The 18,439-nt window shown below is 47.5% G+C and overlaps 1 protein-coding gene across 1 annotated transcript; it reads left to right on the top strand.

The window, feature by feature from the left end:
- Nucleotides 1-5,236: 5,236 nt before the first annotated feature.
- Nucleotides 5,237-15,291, top strand: Slc46a2 (solute carrier family 46, member 2). The gene is made up of 4 exons (XM_005382700.2): nucleotides 5,237-6,587; nucleotides 8,246-8,329; nucleotides 8,719-8,875; nucleotides 14,324-15,291. Exons 1-4 carry the CDS (start codon nucleotides 5,459-5,461, stop codon nucleotides 14,379-14,381), a joined length of 1,428 nt encoding a protein of 475 aa, XP_005382757.1. The 5' UTR covers nucleotides 5,237-5,458; the 3' UTR covers nucleotides 14,382-15,291.
- The last annotated feature ends 3,148 nt before the right edge of the window (nucleotides 15,292-18,439 follow it).

Raw genomic sequence — 18,439 nt, forward strand, 5'->3', positions numbered from 1 at the left:
TATTCTAAAAGTAATGAACATTAATTTTTACATTGAAAAACCAAAAAAAAAAAAAAAAAAGAGAAAGAGGAAATATACCCAGTTCTGCAGGAAAAAAATACATAAATTATGGGTAAGAAATTCCTGAGTCAGCTTTAGGATTCATTTACTGTGACTTCAAGGCCAAGCTGTAGATAGCCTTTCAACGTAAGTAGCCTGCAATAAATATTTACAATTATATTTGCATTACCGTTGGTCTGATTACTGTGACCTCGTGGTAGACATTTTCATTTCCTCTCCTTTATTTGATGTTTATCTTATTTTAATAAGACTGTATTACCCTTGGTTCATTCAACATGATGTTGCTAAGAAGCATCACATTTGTGATATGATAAGAAGCATACAGGGTGGCCGGGGACATAGCTCAGCAGCACAGTGCCTGCCTGGCAAGCATGAGGTCATGAGTTTGATTCCCAGTGGAAAAAATAAAAAGCACATGGCTGGGTGTGGTGACACACTCCTGTAGTCCCAGAACTCGGGTGGCTAAGGCAGGAGGATTGCCTCCAGTTCAAGGCCAGGCTGGGCTACATAGTAAGACACTGTCTCAAAAGAAAAAGAAAGATTTGTCCCTTCTTGGCACATCTTTCTTTGTTCTATTATACACTTATGTTTCAGAGCATATTGTATTTTCATGTTTGGGGGGAAATTTTATCTCAACCCCTAAAATACAAGCAGCAAGTCAGGCATGGTGGCACACTCCTGTAATCCTAACACACAGGAGGCTGAGGCAGAAGGATCACCATGAGTTCGAGGCCAGCCTGGGTTACACAGTGAATCCAAGGCCAAGCTGAACTACCTAGCAAGACTCTATCTCCAAAAAAAAATACTAGCGGCAAAGAGAACAACACTTTCCTCATTGGTGTCACCTACACATCAGCTACGAGTGTCTCTGCCCCTCGTGATCTAGATCAGATGACACCTTGCTTCCCAGCGTCTGAGCCTGGGACAGTCCGAAGCCTGTCCCAGGCTTCAGCCAACTCCTGGGACACTGGTGCCCTCATGGTCTCTTTTCCCATGGTTTCTGCTCAGCATTATGTCAGTCCAGACATGAGTCACAGCTCTTTCACCAGTTTCTACCAAAATAAGAAGCAAAGAATCTCACTTACTCCAGACACGCATGAACAGACTTTGCTAGAGAACTGAGAAGAGGGGAGGTTGCAGGAAGGATTCCCACGCACCTGGCAGTGAGCTGTCCGAAGTCTCCCCGCAGCTGTGCTCATTTGCCTTCCTACCAATAATGTAATGGGGTTCTTTTCTCCCCACAACTTTAGCAGAATTTATCATTGTTTTGTCCTTGATAATAGCTATTTTGGGTGGGGTAAGGTAGAATCTCAGTGTTGGTTTGATTTACATTTCTTTAATGAGCAATGATGCTGAACATTTTTAATATATTTATTAGCTATTTCTTCTTCTGAGATGTATCTGTCCATTAAGACAATGTGGCATACATATATATAAAACTCAGCAATAAAGAAATATAAATTTGAGCCATTCGTAGGGAAATGAATGGATCTTGAGACCGTAACACTAAATGAAATAAGTCAGTCATGGATGATTAACTGTCTCATGGTTTCTTTAATATGAGAGACCCAAGGCTGGGTGTGGTGGCACAAACCTGTACTCCCAGCACTCAGGAGGCTGAGGCAGGAGGATCTTTGTGAGTTTAAGACCAGTCTGGCTACAAAGTGAGCTCAAGGCCAGCCTGAGCTGCATAACTAGACCCAACACATTGTCAAAAAGCCAAAAAACAAAAAAAGAGAGAGACCCAAAATATAAATAATCTAAAAAGAAAAATAAGAGATGTGTTAAAAATAACAGGCAAGTAAGTAACCCACTCGGGCCCCCCTTCTGTCCCTCTCTTGAACAGAAGCTTTCTTTCCCTCAATAAATATATTCTGCTCTTAACCTCCGTTGTTCCTAAAACTCATTCTTCAATTTTAGAGAACACGAACTCGTCCCAGATATCAATCAGGTTAGGAGTTTCTATTTTCCTGTATCATTTCAGAGTTCCCCACCGAGATCCTTGGATGGAGATTTAAAGCTATATGACTAACCAAGATGAAAACACCTGGTGTCTATCAAGGGCCTTTAGATAGACCCTCTGAAGAGTGTCTCTGATGCCAATCAACAGCTACGACCCCTTTCAGCCTGAAGAAGCAGAGCGGTCATCGCCGGTTACTCCCTCACTGCAGTTTGGGTTACTTCTTCAGATGGGGGATGTTAGAGGCAGTGGAGTTAGAAATATTATAGGCAGTCAGACAGGGCCAGGCCCTTGAAGGAGCCAACATGAAAGACAAGATAAAATATGTATCTGCTGTGGGCCAGACCTCAAGACAAAAGATTGAACAAAAGCACCCACACACCTCCCTAGGGACAGACATCAGGTACTGACATTCTAAATAGGTAGCGATCACCTTGAAGAGTCCCTGACCCAACCCCTTACAGGAAAAGCCCCTGTTCTGTATTCAGGCCCACTTGCTACATGGCTCACTTCCCCATTTGATCCCAATTTAATCAGTTTTACCTGAACAATTCTCATTGGCTGACCATAGTTTTGTCCATTTTCCCATACCTTGGACCCACCTCACTGCCTGGTTTTGCTCTATAAAAGTTCCTAAAAAGGACAGAGTCCTGAGTAACCCACTTGGGGCCCCCCTTCTGTCCCTCTCTTGGACAGAAGCTTTCTTTCCCTCAATAAATATATTCTGCTCTTAAAAAAAAAAGGGGGGGGCAAGTAGTCTCGGTAGCGGTGGAAAGAGCTGGGAAGGAGCGAGAGGGAAGGATGGGAGGATATGAGGTGCAAAAACGATCAAGATGAGATATGCATGTATGTCAGTAACCCAAACTGAACATAACCATGATGTATTGCAAACATACACTAATAAAAAAAATTTAAAAAGAAATTCAGATAGGCAATTATTAAATAGTCTCCACTAAAAACTGCTATTATTCAAACATCCCTGCTGGCCATCCTGAGGCCAGGGGCTCCTGCCTGGTGGTTGTACTTCCTCCCCACCCTTCTATTCCTCTTCCTTCCTTTTTCTCTCTTCTGTTCTTACTGCCCTTTCGTCACGAGGGTGTGAGACAAGTTCCTTGTACACAGAGTTTCCTCCCTGCTCGGGAATCCTCTCCCCTGATGAAACCTGGCCTGAAGATCTTGCCTTCTAACTTGATTCTACCTTCTAACATTAACAAAGCCAGCCTTGGGCCAGAGACTAGATCCCACACTAGGTCCTCACTCAACTTGCCAGTAGCCTGGGCCACAGCGGATGGCCGAGGACTAGCTTAGCTGGGGCCTGCACTTAGAGATGGAGGGGAATTAGGAACATAGCAAGAATACTGTAACCCAGAGTAGCTGAAACTGGGAGAGACAACTGCCCTGAGTCTAGTCCATCTCAGGCTACAGGAGTCAGGTCTCAAGCGTGGAGGGTCCCGGGGCTGGCTAGCATCCTGATGGCCTAGTGCCCCCTGGATCTGTTCTAGGTCTTATATGCAGCTCTCAGAGGCCCTGAAAATTTCACAAAATGGGAAGAAGAGAGACACCATATGCTTCCCAGAGAGAAGCAAGTTCGCCCTGCACTACCTGAAGCCCCCACATAGATTCCTTGATCAAGTGGCCAAAATGATCTTTCTGGGCCATCTAGGGCAGGATTTGAGGCAGGAGCCCCTCTGGGGGAGGACCCATGCCCAGCTTGGGGCCACCACCGCAGATGAACCACAGCTCGATCTTGTGATGATACTTGATCGCAGAATCCACCCTCCCCCATAATCGACCCATCTCTGGAGCCTCTGCTGCTCAGGGGAGCAGGCTGGTTGGGGTGTTTGCTGCAAGCTCCAGAAAAATAGCCTAGGAATAGAATGGGAGAACAGGTGAAACCAATGCAAGGACAGGAGGAGAAAGAGGAAAGGCGCTGCTGACCCAGAACCACAGGCCTATCCTGAAGGGGAAGACTGGGTGCATCTTTCCCCTTGCAGAAGGCAGAGTTCTCCGGGTCTGGAGGTAAGAGGGCTGGGTAGTGTCACAGAGGGGTGGAGAGGAGACCCTAGCACACCTAAAACTGCCGCCTAAGAGGCACATACATATCTACACTAAATTGGGAATCCAGCTCCTACTCCCCACATGAATACATTATCCGTTTAGGGGCTGGGGATTTAGCTCAGCGGCAAAGCGCCTGCCTGGTAAGTGCAAGGTCGTGAGTTCGATTCCCGGTAACGGAGAAAAACCAAAATAAATAAATAAATAAATAAATAAATAAATAAACATTATCCATTTAGCTTGTTTCATTCTCCCTGCAGGCTTGAGTCTCCCATTTGTGACTTTGCATTTCTGCACACCATGCTGTCCTAGCTGTGTCAGGCTTGAAGCTGGAGGGACAGGAAGAGAGGTTAGGTGTTTCTTGATTCTCCGTGCCTGGGTTGGTCCCAGTGACGGTCTTGATCCTTGGTGCATTTTGACCGTCGCACCACCCTGGCTCTCTTTGGGGAAGTGTGTGTTCAAAAGAGGAAGCAAGGCTGCCCGGGAAGCGGAGATCGCAGCCCAGCGCCAGAGAATGGATTCCCGGGCTTTAACTCCAGAGGAGGTGACCCAGCCCTCTCCACTGTGCTCAGACTTCTGCCAAGAAATCAGCTTTACCATCTGGTGGGACATCTAGGGCTGGGGTTTGAGACAGGACCCCCCTAGGTAGAGGGTCTGTGCTGGCTTCGGGCCACTACCACGGATCAACATAGGTCATCTTCCCAGAGGCCTTTCTCTTGGAAGAGGTTTTTACTCCTCTCAAGGCTGCACGAGCAGCTCTCTACAGCACATGGGTACCCGCTGCTCTTAACCTCAGCACACAGCGCTTCCACCCAGCTCTTCTCCCAAGCAGAACCCTAGGCATTCCGCCTTCGCCCAAACCTGCCTTCCCAGGACAGAACTCGGAAGGCTCCCAGGTCCCCGTCGGTGGGGTCCCCCTGCGCCTCGGGGAAGGGCCCCAGCGCCCCGCGGGAGGCCTCGGCAAGCCCGGCGGCGGGGAAATCGGCTCTCGTTAGGCGGCCGCGCTCGCAGGAGCCGCGTGACGCGGCGGCCAGCGGGAGGGGGCGCGGGGAGCCGGACTCGCTGTGCGCCGCCCGCGTGGTGCTTTTCTGGGCGGTCGCCAGCCCAGTTCCGCCGCAGGGGCGGGAGCGGGGGCGGAGCACAGTCTTTTGTAGCCTGGGAAGGAGTGGCGGAGGCCTGGAGGTCCCTGACAGCTGGGTTGGCGGGTGTCACACGCGCTCTGCGCTCTGCGCCCGGGCTGCGCTCGCCAGTCGCCGGAGCGCACCAGGACGCGCGGCGCTCTCGAGCCCAGCCCGGACCCTTTTCTGTAGCAGCCGAACTGGGGGGAACATCTCCGTGTCGCTGCCGCCAGCAAGCCGTTCTGTCCCCCGTTAGAGAGGCCACATGGGCCACGAGGTCACCTGCCCCTGGAGGGGCCACCTGGCTCGCCTCCAGGTGAGGACCTGGATCGAGCCCGTGGTGGCCTCGACCCAGATGGCCACCTCCCTCTATGATGCGGGGCTCCTCCTGGTGCTGAAGGCGTCCTTCGGGGCCGGGAACTCCTCCGACCACACCACCACCCCGTCTCCCCGGGGGGCTCGAGAGGACCAACAGCAGAAGGCCATCTCCAACTTCTACATCATCTACAACCTCGTGGTGGGCCTGACGCCCTTGCTGTCCGCCTATGGGCTGGGCTGGCTCAGCGACCGCTACCACCGCAAGATCTCCATCGCCGTGTCGCTGCTGGGCTTCCTGCTGTCCCGCCTCGGACTGCTCCTCAAGGTGCTGCTGGACTGGCCGGTGGAGGTGCTGTACGGGGCGGCGGCGCTGAACGGGCTGGGCGGCGGCTTCTCAGCCTACTGGTCCGGAGTCATGGCACTGGGATCTCTGGGCTCCTCTGAGGGCCGCCGCTCCGTGCGCCTCATCCTCCTCGACCTGATCTTGGGCTTGGCAGGGTTCTGCGGTAGCATGGCCTCGGGACATCTCTTCAAGAAGATGGCTGGGCACTCTGCGCAGGGCCTGGTGCTGACGGCCTGCAGTGTGTCCTTTGCCTCTTTTGCCTTCTTCTACAGCCTCTTAGTGCTGAAGGTCCCTGAGGCGGTGGCCAAGCCCAGCAAGGCGCTCCCCAGCGTGGATACTGTATCTGGCACTGTGGGTACCTATCGCACACTGGATCCTGACCAGCTGGATAAGCAGAGTGTAGCGGGGCACCCTCCATCTCTGGGAAAAGCAAAGCCCCAAAAAATCATCATCGTCCTGCTCTTTGTGGGTGCCATCATGTATGACCTGGCAGTGGTCGGCACCGTGGACGTGATGGCCCTTTTTGTGCTGAGGGAACCTCTGAGTTGGAACCAAGTGCAGGTGGGCTATGGTATGGCTTCCGGGTACACCATCTTCATCACCAGCTTCCTGGGTGTCCTGGTCTTCTCCCGCTACTTCCGGGACACCACCATGATCATGATTGGCATGGTCTCCTTTGGGTCAGGAGCCCTCCTCTTGGCCTTTGTGAAAGAGACATACATGTTCTACATTGGTGAGTCCGGCATTCTTGGGGAGGCAGGACGTTGCTGGCCCTCTGCTCATGGGGCGGACACCAGGAATACTGTGGTCCTGATTTCCTAGCTCAGTACCAGGGGTTGAACCTGCCAGGGAGGAGGCACAGGAAGACAGGATTATGTGCACTTGCATTGAACTCTGTTATGTTGTGTGTTATCTGCATTGCAGATTGAAATATCACCAGCTGGGTGCCCATGGTTCTAGGGGACCAGGAAGTGTGGTCAGTGGTACCTGGAATCTGCAGGGGAGGCTTCAGGATAGACGAGGTTGAGTTTGTTCTCCCCAGTTTTTTTCAGTATTGGGCATTGAACCCAGGAGCACTGAGCTATGTCCCTAGCCCTTTTTATTTTTATTTTGAGACAAGGTCTTGCTAAATTGCCAAGGCTGGCTGCAAATTTGCAATCCCGCCTCCACCCCCTGATTTGCCCAGATTACAAGCATACCCCAGTTTCTTCCCCATTTTTTAAAGACTGTCTCATTATGTAGTTCAGGCTGGCCATGAACTCATGGTAATCCTCCTGCCTCAGCCTCTTGAACACTGAGATTATAGGCCTGTACCACTATACTCAGCTCCCAATTGTAAAGAGATAAAACATTAAGTAATTCAGCTGAAAAAGTCCTATATCTGAAATCATTTGGGACTGACTACAGGCTTTTTAACAATGCATAAAAATTCCCAACAAATGACTTCTACAATCAATGGAATAAATCCCTTCAAGGAAGCAGAATGAAGTTTCCATGTGGGGACCAGGATCAGACAACCACAAGCAAAGAACTCTAGTGTTCCAGCAGAACTTTCCACCGAGCGAAAATGGCCTGGATGGTAACTCAATGTCCCATACAGTAGCCACTTTGCCACGTGTGGTAGTAAGTGCTTGAAGTGTGGTAGTGCAACTAAGAATAGAATGTTAAAGTTCACTTTAATAAATTTAAATAGTCATGCATGGCTAAGAGCTAACATATTGGAAAGAACGACTGTAAAACGTTACCAGAAAGCTGTTACACACCTCACAAAAACACCTAACAAAATGCGTTATGACCTCTGGCCAGTTCCCAGTTAGGAAGACTATGTGCTAAGGAGAGAGCTCGCCTCTCCCCTTCCTTCCCACCACTCCCCTCCCTCCTCCCTCTCTCCCCATCCCTGACATCCTGCATTTGGCTAATTGATAGGGCTTGAGGGCTGTGTGGCAGCTGTCACGGGGGACATACTTCCAGAAGGAGTTTGCCAAAACACCCGGGATTGTCTCCCCCAGGTGTTCGTGTATGGTGAGGACGGGTACTTCTCTCCTTCAGAGGCCAGGAGAGGAAACTTGCGTCACTTTGGTGGCGTCAGCTCTCCTTCCGCAGGAACCATGTCATTCTGCCAGTACAGACCAGACCCCGGTCGCGGTCAGTCTCCTTGTCGGCAGTGCCCTGCCCCCTTGCAGAGTGGTACCCAACGTGAGCAGCTCTGACCGCAGGCCAGCATCTGGTGGAGGAGGACACTTGTCTGCCAGCAGACAGGTTACTTCTTCCAGGTCAAACATCCAGGGAATGTGAGGAAAAGGACTGGAAGGGAACCAGGCTTTTGCTTTATTCTGATATCTTTTCAAGCATGGGCCACAGTGAAGCGTGTTCTTGCGTGATCTGTTACAGCACGGATGGTCATGCTGTTCGCGCTCATCCCCATCACAACCATCCGGTCAGCCATGTCCAAGCTCATCAAGGACTCCTCTTACGGTAAGTGAAAGGAATCTAAGATCTTCTGCCCCGGGCTGTTTCAGAGCTGCTAAACTTGAGGCACAGATTTGCAGAAGACCCACAAGACAGTTCCAGAAGCACCTTCAAGTGCATTCGGAACGTAGTGGTTTCCAGCCAGGGCAGATAGGAGAGTGAGAAAGACTCAGAAAGTCAGTCACTGAAAAGCCGCAGAAAGGCACTTATCATCCATAGGCTTTGGAAAGAAGCAGCTAGAAGAGGCGGGGTTCCTGGCAAACTGAGGCGTGAAAACTGAAAGAGAGTCCTTGGAAGAGGGAGCAGGCCCCTGGGGCTCTCCAGAGACTCCCCAGTGCAGCACAGGGAGACAGAGACGACAGGACATTTCTTATTAACCTCTGTTCCCTTCACAGGAAAGGTGTTCGTCATACTGCAACTGTGCTTGGCCCTGACTGGGGTGGTGACATCCACCGTGTATAACAAGATCTATCAGCTCACCATGGACAAGTTCATCGGCACCTGCTTTGCCCTCTCCTCCTTCATATCCTTCTTGGCCATTGTCCCGATTGGGTAAGATGGGAGCAGCCTCCCTGTGTGACCTGGGGCCTGGTGTTTAGGTGAAGGGCCATAGGACGGTGTCTAGCCCACCAGTGCAGAATTATTTACTCTCAGTATTTTGGCAGCAACTTCTGTGGAGGTTCTCTCACCAAGAAAAAGTCCCCCTGTTCCCTCAAGCCGATAACATAGCCATCCGGAAGTTACCCCAAAACACAAGCAATGGGCAGAACCCAAACGGGCTGGCTTTCACTTCCGGGCAGTTTTGTGGTGACAGTTTATTCATAGGCACTTTGTATACTTCCTTATAATTGGAGACTGGTATTAGAAACTCTCGAGCCTTTCAGACGTTTTTGTTTGGCTTCCTTTGGGTGAGAGTGATGCTGCCTCTTTTCTCAGTACTATTTTTTCTCTGTGTCCTGATCGGACTCTGGGCTCAGTGGACAAAATCTCCTATGTGAGCATCCCATAGGGCCTCAGGCGATTCTTTGACTGAGTTCTGGGAGGTAGCAGGCGGGAGGAGGGCTGAAGAGTAAAGGGGAGCACGGCTGGTCCACGGCCTTAGTGAGAGCCTTAGATCATCAACAGAAGAAAAAGAGTGCAGTACAGTTCTGCCTTCAACCAGCCCTGCCCAACAGAAATAAGAGTGTGAGTCACAAAGGCTGGCCACATGTGTGCTTTACATTTGCCACAGAGCTGCATTTTAAAGGAGTGACAGGTGAAACTAATTGTAATAAGGTAGGCGGTATCCAAAATATTTCAACATGGCATCAACTTACAAAATTCATCGAGATATTTTACTTTTTTGAAAAAAAACTAAGTCTTTGCAATCTGATTATGTATTTTATATGTGCAGTACATTTCAATCTGGACTAGTCACATTCTGAGTATGTTTAGTTCCTCTTGTGGTTAATGGTTCCTATATTGGGCAGTCCTCCTTTAGACTGTTAAACCCTATACCCCTTTCCCTGAAGTGAGGTTCTTTCATGTATCTTCTGCTTGGCGCCAGAAGGAAGGAAGGAAAGAAGGAAGGAAGGGAGGGAGGGAGGAAGGAAGGAAGGAAGGAAGGAAGGAAGGAAGGAAGGAAGGAAGGAAGGAAGGAAGAGAAAGAAAGGAAGGAAGGAAGGAAGGAAGGAAGGAAGGAAGAAAGAGTAGAAAGAAAAAGAAAGAAAGAAAGAAAGAAAGAAAGAAAGAAAGAAAGAAAGAAAGAAAGAAGAAAGAAAGAAAGAGAGAGAGAGAGAGAAAGAAAGAAAGAAAGAAAGAAAGAAAATATATATGGGTAAAATAGGTAGAAGTGATTTGATATACACTTACATTTTAAAGAAAACTGCCTAGTAGCACATGAAAGCTCTATGTATTGACAATGACATTGTTATAGGCAGCACAGCAGAAAATAATTGAAGGTAAATTGAAAAGAGGATAGTAATAATGTGCTTTGAAAAATTCTTTCACGCTACATTATAATATAGATCTCCTGGAATAGGGGCCATCAATCATTAAGGTTCCTGACTTTCTGTCTTAGTTGTGCAAAATAAGTCTGGCACACACTAGGCCTTAGGTTCAATCCCTAGCACCACCAAAAAAGAGTGGAGAAAAATAAGATATGAAGATCAGGTAGCTGAGAGAGTTTGTACAAACATAGGGCCATAATCAGGCCTCATTTCCCAAGGTGAGGGACTGAGCCAGATCTGTCCTCAGCCTGTCCAGCCTTTAGGCCTTTTCATGTGAGTCCTGGCTGAATGGGTTGGACTGACTCAGCTAGAACTACCATGCAATGCAAATCCTCAGGAGTTCCAGGACTCTGGCCAAGTGAGTAATGGATTAGTAGTTTTGCCCACTTGAAAATCATCCAGTCCTGTTTCATTGGCAGTTGGATGAAGTGGTTTCTTTAACATAAACAAACACCGAAAACCAATGAAAAAGCAAGTCTAACTAGCTCATGTACATCATAAGGATATAAACACACAAATAAAAACAATGAGAAAATCAATAATTTGTTCCCTTCTGCAGTTTCATCTGCTTTTGCTGAGTAGGATGTCCTGCCTTCATTAAGAGACTTGAGGGTATATGAGGGTCTGCGAGGCAGGGGTGCTGCCCTTGACACCTCACCCCAAATACACACTCCATCAGTCCTTCCTTCCTGCACAGGGTCTTCACTGACCATGCGGCATCTTCATGATCTTGTCACAGAAGCAGGGACAGAATCTGGAAACAGTCAAGTAACCAACTGATTGGGTGCTCGTGGAAATAAGGCACCTAAGTAATTGCTAAGTGTTTCTCCGTCACAGACATTTGCAGCACAGAAATGTGCAAGCAAAGGCAAGTTCTCTGTACACTGGGGTGACTGGGAAAGATTTTAAAATTCTGCTCTCAGGATTCCAGCCCTAGAGACTGCAACTCATCTGATCTTGGGCATAGCCTGAGCGCAGGGGTTTTTTTCTTTTAAAGTTCTGCAGGTAATTTGAACGTACAATTGCATAACATCAAATGTTCTGGTATAAACGGAGTATTTCCTTTACTTTTCCTAGATCCTAGAAATTCTTCCAGTTAAAGGAGGCTGATCTGTGGCATCAGTTATTAAGAAGATCAGGAAAGGCCAGTAGAGCTTTCTAACCATAGAAACAAAGCTACTTTTCAATGGCAGAAAAACCCAAGACACATGTCAGAGTAGAGGACTCAGGATGCTGGACTGGTCACAATCCGAACCCGCCTCCTTGATGCTAGGAGAGGTCTTTGGACCAGAACTGCCAACAGCCTGTTTGCAATCCCAAGGGGCTGTGGCACCTAAATGAGCCATTTTCATGCCACTGTGAGGACCTGCCCTCTCCTGCTAGCTGTGTTTTACCTGCACTAGGAAGATGCTGAGGAAATTCCCATACAGTTCTATCCATCCCTAATCCTCTCCTCACATCAGCCAAGGCCTTATGCTACATAGAGAAAATAGAAGCTGTCAGACAAGAATAACCTCATTTTCACTAATCTACAACCCTGTGTTCATTCACATCCATCCCATCCTTCCTTTTTCAAATGAGAACAACAAACGTTAAATATTTCGTATATTTTAACTATTAATCTTCCTAAGCAATCCTTTGAGGTAATTATTATTATCCCCTTTTGCTGATGAGGAAACAGAGACTTAAACTTGCCATTTTCTTAGAGCTTGTTTTTAACCCTTTTCAATTTAAACTAGATATTTCTATTATAGGTTTCCAAGGTTTCCCACATTTCTCTTTCCTAGCATGATAGTTGATGAACATTTGATGATTGTCTGGTCCGTATTCTTGCTGCTAGACTGTAGGCTCCCCAAGAACAGAGACCATGGATGTTTGTCTCACCAAAGCCAAGCTGTATCTCCCCATAACTGGCCAAAGGGTACATAACTAGTAGGTTACAGAGGGGGATTTGAACCTGGCAGTCTCTTTCTGTCTTATCCACTACGTGACCCTGGTTCTCAGAAAAGTCACCCAATATCTGGGAGGCCCTTCTTCCGCCTAACTCAGAGAAGCTTCTTCTACTCATGCGCTCTCTCTCCTCCTCCTCCTTCTGCCTGTCTGAAAAATGACCCACCACTCTCTCTTCTCTTCAGAGCGGCTTTCTCCAAAGGCTGGTCTGCACCCATTGTCTCATGTCCTCACCTCCTGCTCACTTGCAAACCTTCTCCAGCCTGACTTCTCCCCAGCCCCACCAGAGCAGCTGCCACAAGGCCACGGATGACTTCCGTGCAGCTGAACCAGTGGATGCGCTGCAGTCCTACCTCCCGTGATTTCTCAGCAGCCCCAGTACACTCAGTTCCTCATCCCTGAGGAGGTGTTCATCCCTGGCCTTCATAACCCCGCACTCTTCTGGTTTTTTCTCCTGTTTCTCTGAATCACTTCTTCTCTATGACCTCCAAATGGAGGAATCCTGTGGGGTTGCTCTGGGCTGTCATCTCACTTGAGATTCTTTCTCTAAACAGTGTAAAGTACTTCTAAACTTCAAACTGCCATTTATATTTCCAGAATTGGATTTCCTCCTAAACCTGCTCCACTCCCATCTCTGCTATTCTGGTTCATGGCACCATCACCCACCTGAATGGGTAGAAACCTGAGAGTCACCCATTTCCTTCCTCTTCATCCCCCCGCAACTCCAACCCATTGGGCCTCTTTACTTCTACCTCCAGAGTATGCCTGAAACTCATGCTTTCTTTTCTTCCTCTCTCTTGCAACCATTCCTAGTCAACAGCCCCTTGAAGGACGTTAGCCTTGAAGCCATTCTTTGCACATCTATTCTTGTTTCCTTCCCATTGTCTCTCTACCTGGTGACCAGAGCAGTTTGTTTCAAGTATAAATCAGATCATGTTATCTGCTCAGAGCTCTGCACTTGGCTTTCATTCCTCTTAGGATAAAACTCAAATGTCTTACCATGGCCCACACGGTCTCCTTCCTAGAATGATAGGTGATGACCATTTAGTGATTACCTCTTTGGTATGCTTCCCACTAGACTAGGCTCTCTGAGGGCAGAGACCGTGGCTGTTTGGCTGGCCATGAGCCCTCTGTGTCCAGTAGAGAGCCTAGCATATAAGTACTCCAAAAGGTTTTGTTTAATGAGTGAATGCTAGGAAGAATGTGGCATTTACAACCCAGTACTACTTACCACTCACATCCCAGAGCTGCCTGCTGGCTGAACATGAACTTGGGAGTTGGCCGGAAACACAGGGAAGGAGTCAGAAGACAGGGCTGCAAGCCAAGTTCATGAGGTCCTGTGCCGGCTGCCTCCTACTCTTGCCTTTCCACTTGCCAGTCATATAAGACAATGGATTTTATTTAAAGTACAGTAACTGCTCCTCCCAGGAGGGCCCTAGGGCTCATGGGGGTTGGGAACTTTCAACAAAGCTTTCCCTTGGACGGTTTCTATTTAAGCTCACTCCCACTGGTGACTCCAGGTGCCATGTACCCATCAAGAGCTATGCTCCAGCTTAGAACCTGAGGATGCTGAAGCTCCCACAGATGAAAAAAACTGAGGGTCTCAGAGGTTGAAGGACATGATCCATCACACAGATCTAAGGCTTCAACCAAGAGCTCCTAACTGCAATGACTCCATTTATCTGCTGATATTTTAAAACAGGGTTTATGGGATAAAGGGAGTAGGAAGAGAGCAGATGAGGTGCTAGCTCTTGAGGTTTGAAAAGGTTAATCTTGATTTTGAGATACATACGGGAATTCATCATCAGGCAAGAGATGCAGAGAGATTCTAGGAAAATGTAGATCAAAGTGCTAATGATGTGTGAAACAGAGAAGGTCATTTTCACAGGACTGGAAGGAACCAGAAGTGAAAGAAGGGTGGCCTGAGATCTTCCCAACATAGCCTCTCATTCTGAGATAAAGAGTAGCCAGAGACATCTCCAGCCTTGGCTAGGAGGAAAAGCTACACCCTTTGCCCCACTCCAGCCGTTCTCTTCTAACTCTCTATTGTAAATTCTTACAGCATTGTGGCCTATAAACAAGTCCCAGGCTTGAAACATGAAGACAGAACAGAGAAATGAAGGTGCAAATCTACAGGAGCTAAAAGCACCAGCAGTGGCTGGGTCTCCCAGAAGACTACGGAAGGGACCAGAGAGCTGGTGACCAAAGCAACTACTACTCAAGAAACACAAGTTCCAGCCAAAGTCAGCCTCCAAATGGCTCTGGTTCAGGGGTCCCAGGTGGATGGGAAAAGCACTTTCTGGGTGATGGAAGAACTTTCTCGGCTTTCAGATTAGGCAGAGGCTAGGTTCTGGGGGTGTAGGCTTCCATCCCAGGCCCTAGATGGGGCTTGGGCTTCAGCTGCAGTCAGCCGGCGCCCTTTCTTCCAGGTACTGTCTCAATGGCTCTGACACAGGACTAATTGGTCACCTGGGTGCTGTGCTAGAAGTCCCATGGGAGGACTCAAATGAGGCCTGCATTTCCAACAGCCTGAAGGAAAGGGATGTTTTTGTAAGAACTGCCAGCAGTTTGGGATGAACAATATTTTTCAAATTAAAATAAAACCTTGAGGAAAATGTCAGCCTTCTTTCCTGGGGCCTCATTAGCTATGGAAATTCAAGAGCAATGGAGCTGCTCAGGGTAGTGTTGCTCTTGTTGTTTTCTTTTTCTTTTTTTTTTGTTTGTTTTTTTGTTTTGTTTTGTTTTGTTTTCCAGTACTGGGAATCAAACTCACGACCTTGCGCTTGCCAGGCAGGCGCTGTGCCGCTGAGCTAAATCCCCAGCCCCTCATGGTTGTTTTCGAGGAGCAAATATGAAAAGATTTCCTTAATGGAATAGTCAGTTTCCAGTCAACAGTACTTTCCAAAGTGAGTGGTGCAAAGAGAGAGGATATCTAAGAGCCATTTTATTTCAAGGTACTTATTTTTATTGTCTATTTTACTTACATATTAAAAGCAGACTCGCCTCTCAATAAAATCAACATTTGCAGTGTGTGTGAATCATTCTCTCCCCTTACAAATACAGACATGGCATTCTTAAACTGGGGTGAAACACACAGCTAGAGCTAGAGAAAGCATTTAAACATCAAGGCATTTGGGCTTGGAGGGTTTGTATCTATAATGCTTTGTCAGGGAATAAATGACATTTTATGGCATATCTCCTAAGATCCAGGCACCATGCTAGGTGTGGGGATACAGAGAAAATAAGAACGAACATTCTCGCCCTGGCAGAGCACAGTGAGCAGGTGGCATGCACAGAAGAGCGGGCAGTGGTGTCCGCTATGATAAATGCTCATGCAAGGGAGCGTATCATTCACAATTGGGGAAACAAAGAGCTTCCAAGATATGATAAGACTTCAAGGATAAATAGCAGTTACCAAGGCCAGGTGCTGGGGAACATTCCACGCAAAGGCTACAATGTTCTAAAAAGCCGGAAGGAGAAAGATTTTCCAAGATACAGGAATTCACTGTGAAGGGACCCAAGAAGGGTCAGGGGTCAAGAAGGATAGGATAGAGAGAGGAGACCAGCAGGAGAGGAAGGCCAGCATAAAAGATCTTTTCAAAAGAAAACAGGTTTTTTTTTTTTTTTTAGGGGAGGAGTTTTGAGTGTTAGCTCATGAGAAGATGTTTCTTGTGGACACAGTTGTTGGAAGATTTTAGTTAGAACACAGAATGCTTACCTTTGCGTTTTAGAGCACTCTGGAAGCACTATGGGAGAAGAAATAAGCAAGATATGCAAAAAAGAGACAAGCTAAGGACCTTGCAGCGAACCGGGTAAAGGATGCCAACGGACAGGCACAGTGGGTAGGAAGCAATGAGCAGGGCAAAAAGCAGGTGGATGTGAAGCTAGAGGCCACCAGGAGTTGAGGGGCACAGATGGACTCAAGAATGACTCACATCGGGGTTCGGGCAGTCAGGAAAGATGCAGGACCCCTCAGAGACAGGCAGTACAAGCAGGGCCAGTGGGATGGGAAAGATGAGTTCAAGACCATGGTCAACCTCTCCAAACTCACAAAGATGCTCCTTCCTCTTCATCCCTGCCTTCCACTCCAGCCCATACCGTGAATGAAATGAATCCGTGGCTTCTTCATCCCTGCTCCCAAAAAGCTTGCTCTTAAAGGTCAAAACATTCCTTCATGTCCTCACTGACCCTACTGCAAGGTAGTGGCTTCTGACCTGAGTTGGACTGTTAAAACCCTGGTACTGGCTTTTCCAACCCCACTGCTCCTCAGAGTAGCAGTTTTAACCTTTTCAGCTGTCCCTGGGTCACATTTCTCCTAACAGAATTCTAACTCAGTGATTCTTAAACCACCAGCATCAGCCTAATCTGAGAACCTGTTAGAAATGCAAACTGTGGGACCTTAATCAAATCCAACTCTAGCAATAGGGCCTAACCACATTATAAGCCTCAGTTTATGACCCACCACTGTAACCTATGGAGCCTCTTTCTCCTAAGCCCTTCCCCGAGTCCTCCACTTCCTCTCCATTCATCCTGGTTCTGTTTTTTTTGAGGGGGGAAAGGGGTACCAGGAATCGAACTCAGGACCTCACGCTTGCCAGGCAGGCACTGCGCCACTGAGCTAAATCCCCAGCCCTTCCATTCACCCTTAATTACTGAGGTCCCCAAATGCCCTGTCCTTGGTTCTCTTCTCAGGCAATTTGGTCTCCTCGCATGGATTCCAGAACTCTCTTTCCAACAGTTAACATATCCACCTGTTTCTCTCCAGAGAATCAAAACCAAGGGGCTGGGGATTTAGCTCAGCGGCAAAAGCGCCTGCCTGGCAAGCGCAAGGTCGTGAGTTCGGTTCCCGGTACCGGAGAAAAACCAAAAAAAAAACCAAAAAAAACCAACAAAACAAAACCAAGTGATTCTCCCACTCTGTCACCTAAGGATAGTATATTTTTAAATATTTCTTTCCTGATTAATTTCACTAAATGTCAACACTTCCAGTTCCCAAGATGGAAGTTTCTAAATCACCTTTGACTCATTCCCTTCACTACGGAAGCTTCCTAAATCCAGCTGCAAATTGCCATCTCCTTCCCTTCTTCCCATGGCTTTACAGTTTATTTCCATGTATTCCCCAGGCCTTCAGCCTGACCACAACCCTCAAGCATCTTCTCTCCCTACCTTCTATAAAGGTATTATCCTGCTTTAAAGAAAGAAATTTCATACGGATGTGGGGACACACGGCTATAATCTCAGCATTTTGGAAAGATTACAAATTTAAGGCCAGCCTGGGCAACTTACCAAGATCCTGTCTTAAAATAAAAAATACAAAAAATGGGTTGGGATGTAGTTCAGTATGAAGCCCCTGGGTTTGATCTCAGTACTGGAGAAAAAAATGTCAAGTATAAAGGCAAGTTTGCTATCCTTAGTATTTACATTGGCCATATTTAACCAGGAAGTCTTTCTATTGGGTCCATCGCATAGCAAGTACTGACAACTGAAGTGCTTCACATACACAGTTAATCCTGTCAACCACCTACGGGGAAGGCCTGTCTTCATTTCAAAGAGTCAAATACTGAGGGTTTGGAGAGACATGACTTGCTTAAAGCCACATAACTAGTAAACGGAAAAGCTGATTTGAACCCAAATCTCTTTCTTCTTCCACTTTGCTCCTCACCTTGTATGACTGCAGTCTTAGATGAATGACGTCTGCTATCAGGCAGTCAAGTTCAGTATCATTGTAAGTTCACTTCCAATCCACAGGCATCATTAGGTATTCTTACCTGGGCACTCTGGCCTCTAATTTGCAATACAGATATTCCTTGTGTAACAACCGAGTCCTGTTCCTGTGAGTAGGCTGTTGAATGCATTGGTTGCTGAATAAGGAACTGTATATAGTATGTACAGTGTTCAGAACAAAGAAATGGTCAAGGAGGCTCCAACTTAATGGTTTTGCTTTTATTTGCATAACTCTTACATGCAGTACTGTAATATATAACTACAGTACTGTACTATACAGTATGATCAGCAAAAATTAGAATACTGTATAAATGTGGGCTACTGCACAAAAAGACACTGAGGTTCTATCAACAAGAGGTTGGGGATTTAGCTCAGCGGCAAAAGCGCCTGCCTGGCAAGCGCAAGGTTGTGAGTTCGGTTCCCAGTACCGGAGAAAAACCAAAAAAAAAAAAAA

This window comes from Chinchilla lanigera, unplaced genomic scaffold (genome assembly GCF_000276665.1).
Source record: "Chinchilla lanigera isolate Chin_1 unplaced genomic scaffold, ChiLan1.0 scaffold00018, whole genome shotgun sequence".
NCBI lineage: Eukaryota > Metazoa > Chordata > Mammalia > Rodentia > Chinchillidae > Chinchilla > Chinchilla lanigera.